We start from the raw sequence: 7,682 nt of genomic DNA on the forward strand, positions 1-7,682 counted from the left end.
CCAACAGATGATTTGGACTGATGAGATTGTTTACTGTTAGTTCTTTCTCTTGACATTTTACCATGTCGAACAATTTTTTGACTGGGCCTCCTTCAGTTTCTTGGCTCATAGAGGACTTTGGTTTTACTAATTTGAAATATTGAGAATATGAAACCAAATCACTCATTCCTCTAATACGTCCCCAATGTTCTTCCGTACCCAATGCTTCGGTGAGAACAACTTCACCTTCATGAACTTCAACCAATTTATCCTGTAAAACATATTACAATTTTCACACAATATCTATATCATCTTAAACTTATATATATGTCATCTTAAATTTTGCATAATATATACTTACAATCCGATTGGCACATTCTCGAGTAACTTCATCAAAGTATTCATTATTCTTTCCTTTTCTTGCTTCTTTCCATAAAGTCGCCCGATAAGAAAGGTCATTCGATAGGTTCTACATGAACATACATATTTAATTAGCATAAACATATTAGAATAAAATATTTAATTTAAGTCGAATAACTCACTAATTCTTCGGCAAGATTCGCATAGCCCTTCCGAGAAATATGGTGATTATATACACATTTCGCACGTCTTTCTTTTTGAACACGACTAATTTTCTGTACAACAAATCTAGTTGAAGTTACCTATCAAAAAAATGATAATGTTGACATGTAATTTTTTGTGAATGACTTACCTCCCATTCTTCACTCAATCGTTTGTTGACAAACGATGTCCAATGATCTTGCTCTATATGAGAATATTGTTGCGGTGGAAATTGCAAGACTGAAGGTTCATTCTTAAATGGAAGTATAAACTTTTGAGTCAACGTTGTCTTGAAAGTCTGAAACTTCCTAGATACAGACATTAGTATACAATGTTTGGACTTAGAGTCCACATTGAACGACATCTGCATAATGAAAAAAGTAGTTAAACAATAAACTAATAAACTACTGTGCACATGAATTAAAAGTTTAGAGAACATATCGCTACACAATCAATGGTTCTGGACCAAATTCTAATTCTTGTGCACCATTAAAAGCTTTCTTTTGTTTCCTATATGGATGATGGTGGGGTAGAAACTTGTGATGCCCGAGATATGCCATCCTCTTCCCTTTTAGTAAATAAGTGGATGAAGTATTCTCTCCACAAATTGGACATGCATGATATCCTTTAACCGTACAACTACACAAGTTACCATACGCAGGAAAATCATTAATGGTCCATAATAAAATGGCTTTAAGCATGAAACGTTGTTCTTCATATGCATCGTAACATTCTACCCCATCTTTCCAAAGTTTTTTCAAGTCATTTACTAACGGAGCTAAATAAACATCTATGTCATTTTCCGGTTGTTTAGGACCAGATATTAGTGCAGTCAACATAAAAAATTTTCGCTTCATGCACAACCATGGAGGTAGATTGTACGTCACTAACATCACTGACCAACAACTATATCTACTACTCATATCTCCATGAGGATTTACCCCATCTGTCGAAAGAGCAAGACGAAGATTTCTAGGTTCTGACCCAAACTCTGGCCACAAATTATCTATTTTTTTCCACGATAGGGTATCTTTGGGATGTTTTAATAAATCATCTGTTTCTTTTTTGTTAGCATGCCACGTCAATAAACTTGTTGTCTCTTTACTTCGAAACATTCTTTCAAATCTTGGAATTGGGGGGAAATACCACATGACTTTTGCTGGGATATTCTTAGCCTTTTCGTTTAAATTTTTTTGAAGCTTCCATCTTGATGTACCACAAATGGGGCATACATTTGCATTAGAGAGTTCTTTTCTAAACAAGCAACAATCATTTCTACATGCATGAATCTTCTCGTACTTCATTCCAAGAGTACCCAACATCTTTTTTGCTTCATAAGTAGAAGTTGGAATTTCATTAGGACTAGGTAATATGTCATGAATTAATTCCAACAACTCAGTGAAACTCTTATCGCTCCATCCAAATTTAGCTTTTAAATTATATAACTTTACCAATGTAGATATTTTGGAAAAAGTTTTACAATTTGGGTACAATGGTTTCTTCGCATCATCTAATAATTCTTCAAAATTATCGGATTTTCCACTAAAATAGTTATTGTATGCAGCCTCAAACATTCCAATTGTGTCATCAACATCAACATCATCCTCATCAGCTTCGTCTCTTTCACTAGTAGACACATTTTCATTGTTCCTCTTAATCGGTAATGATTCACCATGAAAAATCCATGTCTGATAACTTTGATCTATACCATTAAAAAATAAGTGTTCTCTTATTTTGTTCACATCTAGAGTCTTTGCATTAGCACACTTCAAACATGGACAACTCATGACATTCGATATTTTTGAATGTTGTAAACAATTTTTAATAAACACCTCGACCTCTAAACCATATTCAGCTGACATTCTATTCATTTTCATCCATGACTTATCCATGATTGTAAAATATGCAACTTAATCTACAAAAAAAAAAAAAATAATAATAAAAATAACAAGGAAAAATTTAAAAGCATAAAATTATGATTGAAAAATATGCAACTTCAACATATTTAGAACAACTAGACTTTTAAGATAAGCATCTTATAAATATTACCTTGTCCTTATTATTAATGTTGTTATGAAGTCCTTTTTGTGTTGGGTGCACCTTATCCACTTGTCAACCTTCTTAAAACATGTCCAATGCAATCTTCCTATCTTCCTTCCAAATCCCCAAGAATCAAAATTTAGCCTTACACGTCAAACTTGAACCTAACAAATGAAAAACTTCACTCAAAATCAAGTATTGAATCAAAACAAATATCACAATAAACCGTGTCCTTAGACTGTGTTTCGTATGAGTCAATATCAAGGACTCAGTTCCTATCGACGAAAAGAAAAATTAAAAAACAAAAACTCAGCAAAGTTCAAAATTCCATCAATCCAAATAAATATCACAATAAACCATGTCCTTAGAGTTAGATTCTTTCTATAAATACTTCAAGAAAAGCTAACAATGAATACAAAACAACGATAACTAGCATGAGAAGCAACATAATGTAGTCCCCAAACATCACAATGTATTAGTTAAAAAAACATAAGCAACAACATGTTTATTTGATGCAAAAGACAAATGCTTTTGGTCTAGCCAGTGGGCATACATCACAAGTAGTTGGCAAATATGAAACATTGTCCAAAACATACCATCCATGAGATAAGCTAGCCTTGCCAATTGTGGTCAAAGACGACTTGTCCTAAAGAACACAATTGTTACCATCAAATTTAATAGTAATAGTAATTGTAGTGTTAATGCACTGATGAAGCTGAGATTGAAAGCAAAAGCGGGATATACAAAACATCAGTCAAGACAATATATGTAATGAGACAAACATCCCCAACAAAATCCACATGACGTGAGAACCATTAGGCAAAGAAACAGAAACCCCAACAAAATCCACCTGAGATTGAAACCACCGGACGGAGACCGATGGAGACCGATTCAGAAACAGTCAAACAGATTCAATAAAATCCAACAAAATCCATTCAACATTCATATCCATTCGAAACAGTCAAACAGATTCAACAAAATCCAACAAGATCCATTCAACATTCATATCCATTCAGAAACAGTCAAACAAATTCAACAAAATCCAACAAGATCTGAATGCAAACAAGAAAAAAACAAAAATAATAAAGCTGAAAATGAGACTGATGAAATTTCTTTTTGAAAAATAAGAATGGTAACTTTCAGGTGGTGCGAAATGCAATCAAGAGGGCAAACGAAATGCAATCAGAAAATTATGGGATGCAATTCGTTTGTGAGCAGAAATTTGACAGAGGATATACCTGCGATGGAGAAGCTTGGATGAAGACGACAGAGGATATACCTGTGTTTATAAACATAAACGTTTATAAACATAATCAAATGACAGAGGAAGACAACCCCACCTGAAGGCAAACGAAAATTTTGTTCAAATATACCTGCGATGGAGAAGCTTGGATGACGAGCTTGTTTCCGATGACCACTCGATGAAGACAACCCCACCTGAAGGCAAACGGCCGACTAGCAGCTACTGAGAGAGGAAATTTTAGGGCACTACGAGAGAGCTTCGACGGCTTTGACGACATTGCAGTACGTTTGGTAAAGTGAGAGAGCTGAGAGATGAAAGTTAGGGCACGCGCGAGAGGGAAATCAAAATTTAATTTTGATAAATTTTTTTAAAAAAAACAAAATAAAATAAATAATGGGAGGCCTTCAATGTCGGTTTTAAACCGACATTGTAGGCCATCTTCAATGTCAGTTTATAACCGACATTGAAGATCCGTTTTTTTCAACTGACATAATACATCCAATAATGTTATTTTCAACCGACATTGAAGCCCGACTTTCTTCTAGTGAGAATTTTGAATTGTAAGAGAGAGCGAGATTGTAAGAGAGAGCATTAATAATCATTAATGAAAGAATAACAACAATAACAGAATTTTGAATTGTAAGAGAGAGCGAGATTCTGAGCGAGATTGTAAGAGAGAACGAGATTGAGAGGGCGAGATTGTAAGAGAAAGCGAGATTGAGAGCGAGATTGTAAGCGAAAGCGAGATTGAGATTGAGAGAGCGAGATTGTAAGCGAAAGCGAGATTGAGATTGAGAGAGCGAGATTGTGAGCGAGAGTGAGATTGAGTTTAATTTGTTGTTATTTTAATTTGAAAAGTTTAATTTGTTTTTATTTTTAAAAATAATTATAAAAACTTTAATTTATTGTTATGTTTAAAAATAGTTATAAAAAGTTTAATTTATTGTTATGTTTAAAAAGTTGATGTTCATAAAATTTAAAAAGTTTATGTTTATAAACTAAAAAATTTAATATTTTTTAATATACTTCTTATAAAAAGTATAATACAAAAGATTGATGTTTGTCTTTTTTTTTTTTTTTTTTTTTTAGAAAATGGCAAGCAAATGCTTGGGATTTTTGTTGTTTACAAATGGTAATATGATTCATACAAAAAGGTTGTACATTATTAGTTTAATTAACTTATACATTATTCTTCTAATTAAGTTGTACATTATTCTTCTAATTAAGTTGTACATTATTCTTCTAATTAAGTTGTACATTATTCTTCTAATTGAGAAACAAATATTTTTTTAATTGAGAAATAAATATTTTTTTTTTTCAGATCATGGCTTTAAACCCAGGACCTGTTGATCCCGATGTTTTGTACGACCAGTCCATTCATCGATCATCTGTTGTATGGTGAGATCGTACTACTGGAGAAATATCTTGCAAGCGTCGAGAGGCAGTTCTCCAGTGCACTATCCCGCTCCACCCTCGAATACTACCGCTACTGCGCACATCTGGATTCTATGGGGTTGCCAGATTAGGATTTATTCAGTTGGACTGGCATCTGATCACAGCTTTGGTTGAGAGATGGAGGCCTGAGACGCATACATTTCATATGTCTTGTTGGAGAGTGCACTATCACTCTACAAGACATAGAAGTGTTGTTGGGGTTACCTGTTGACGGTGAGCCGGTCACTGGAGTGATGTACGATGACTGGTTAGAAGTTTGTCAACTGTACCTCGGTGCGACCCCACCTGTCGACAAGATTAAAAGATCGAGGTTAAGTTTAATATGGTTAGGAACACAATTTCGTGAGCTCACAGATGATGCAGATGAGGAAACCGTCATAAGATATGCGCGAGCATATATACTACAAATGATGGGTGGAAGTCTGTTTTCAGATAAATCAAGTCATTTTGTTCACTTGATGTTCCTGCCACTGTTAGCTAACCTCCATGATGCGGGGCAGTATTCGTGGGGTGGAGCATGCTTGGCATGGTTGTATAGACAACTATGCAAAGCAACAAGACCTGAGATTCGAGAGATAGTTGGGCCTCTCATACTTTTGCAACTATGGGCTTGGGAGCGATTTCCAACAATGGCTCCACAGCTACAACATGTTAATGACGCTCAGTTAGTTGGACGAGCCTACGGTTCTCGGTATGTTGTTTTAATTCGATTTAATTTTTATATCACTGATCTAGTTAATTTAAATTCTAAATTATCAATTTAAAAATTTAGGTGGAGAGACAAATTTTGTGTGACTAGGACAGCCACACATGTAGTCAGCCAATATAGATACATGTTTGATCTGCTTCAACCTGAACAGGTACATTACACTGAACCTAATTGATTATTTTATACACATTTTTATTGTATTTGTCTTTAATATTCTCTAATATAATATTTTGTGTTTCAGGTTATTTGGGAGCCGTACAAAATTATTATGCATACTTTGTCTAATTTTTGTACGAATGGTCAAAACATATGGCGGACGATGAGTCCTCTCATATGTTTTCACATTGGTGAGTGACATCTTCCTGACAGGATGATGAGACAATTCGGTTTTCAGCAGGATGTCCCATCGCTTGTAATACTGAACCCGTACTGCATGATATTGACCTAAGGACTGGAGATTGGTCCGAAAAAGTTGCACATTTGGTAGTGCGATGGCACTATCGTGCAAGGTTTATTGCAGTGGGGGTTTCTCTTGAACAGTTTGACACTGATATCACTCCAGAATATATTCATTGGTATAATAATATCACAAGGCCGCTACGTCACTCGTCCGGAGCAGCTGTGGGTCATCTGGTAAATGAATGAATATTATCTAATTATTTTTAATTTAAATTTATTTTAAATATTGTCTAATTGTTTTATAATTCACAGAGATCGAACAACAGTAGACTCCGTGAGGTTGCGAATGATCCGAACCAGGTTCTTGCTATATGTAGTGACAACCAAAGCTATATGGAGGAAATTCATTATATGTACGATATACCTATTGTTCCTTCACCAGCTCCTAGACGTAGAGGACCTGTTCGGGAAGAGGATGAGTTTGATGAGGTTGCACATAATGTGGAAGAGTTGCCCCTATGATGCAGAACGCAGAGTCAAATTGATTATGTTAGTCCGATGATGATGATGCCAGCATTTGGTTCAGGACATTATGACTCAGAGGCTGGTCCTTCGTCTTCATATGTGCATGGACATGGTCGAGGTCGTGGAGAGCATAATGAATATTTATATTATGAAGCGCCTGCAAAGGTACCAGAGCAACATCAAGAAGAACTCGAGCAATCTCAAGTTCGAAGTCGACGACGACAACCAGCTCGAAATCGACGACGTCCGCCTTGTGGGACACATTGATTTTTGTAATTATTTTTATATAAATGAGATATTTAATTTACATTTTTATGAGATATTATTTTTTTAATTTATTCTTTTTAGAGTTTAAATAAAATAATAAAATATTTTTAGAAATTGTTTTTATAAAATGGAAAATTAAAAAAAAAAAAGGAAGAAAGAAAGAAGAAGGACAATGTGTAATAATTAAAAAAGAAAAGAAAAAGAGAAATTTGTACGGATGACCCAAAAATTGAAGTGTACTCTCGCTCTCTATCAAAATCTCGCTCTTTCTCTTTTATTTTTATGAGATTATTTTTTTTAATTTATTCTTTTTAGAGTTTAAATAAAATAATAAAATATTTTTAGAATTTTTTTTATAAAATGAAAAAAATTTTTTAAAAAAAAAAAGAAAGGAAGAAAGAATGAAGAAGGTCAATGTGTAATAATTAAAAAAGAAAAAAAAATGGACATTTGTACGGATGACCCAAAAATTGGAGTGTACTCTCGCTCTCTATCAAAATCTTG

General features: G+C 34.2%; 1 protein-coding gene across 1 annotated transcript; it reads right to left on the minus strand.

Annotated features, from left to right (window-relative positions):
- Positions 1 to 61: 61 nt before the first annotated feature.
- Positions 62 to 4,100, minus strand: LOC150031569 (uncharacterized; the record flags this gene model as incomplete). The annotated part of the gene is made up of 7 exons (XM_090308868.1): positions 3,954 to 4,100; positions 3,134 to 3,226; positions 990 to 2,306; positions 692 to 904; positions 522 to 614; positions 341 to 448; positions 62 to 250 (listed from the first exon to the last, which is right to left on the minus strand). Coding segments are annotated over exons 1-7 (2,160 nt in total), but the record flags the coding sequence as incomplete, so codon positions are not given.
- Between the last annotated feature and the right edge of the window lie 3,582 nt (positions 4,101 to 7,682).

The sequence above is a fragment of the Benincasa hispida genome, unplaced genomic scaffold (assembly GCF_027475165.1).
Source record: "Benincasa hispida cultivar pf3 unplaced genomic scaffold, pf3_genome.v1.1 HicScf1129, whole genome shotgun sequence".
NCBI classification, from domain to species: Eukaryota; Viridiplantae; Streptophyta; class Magnoliopsida; order Cucurbitales; family Cucurbitaceae; genus Benincasa; species Benincasa hispida.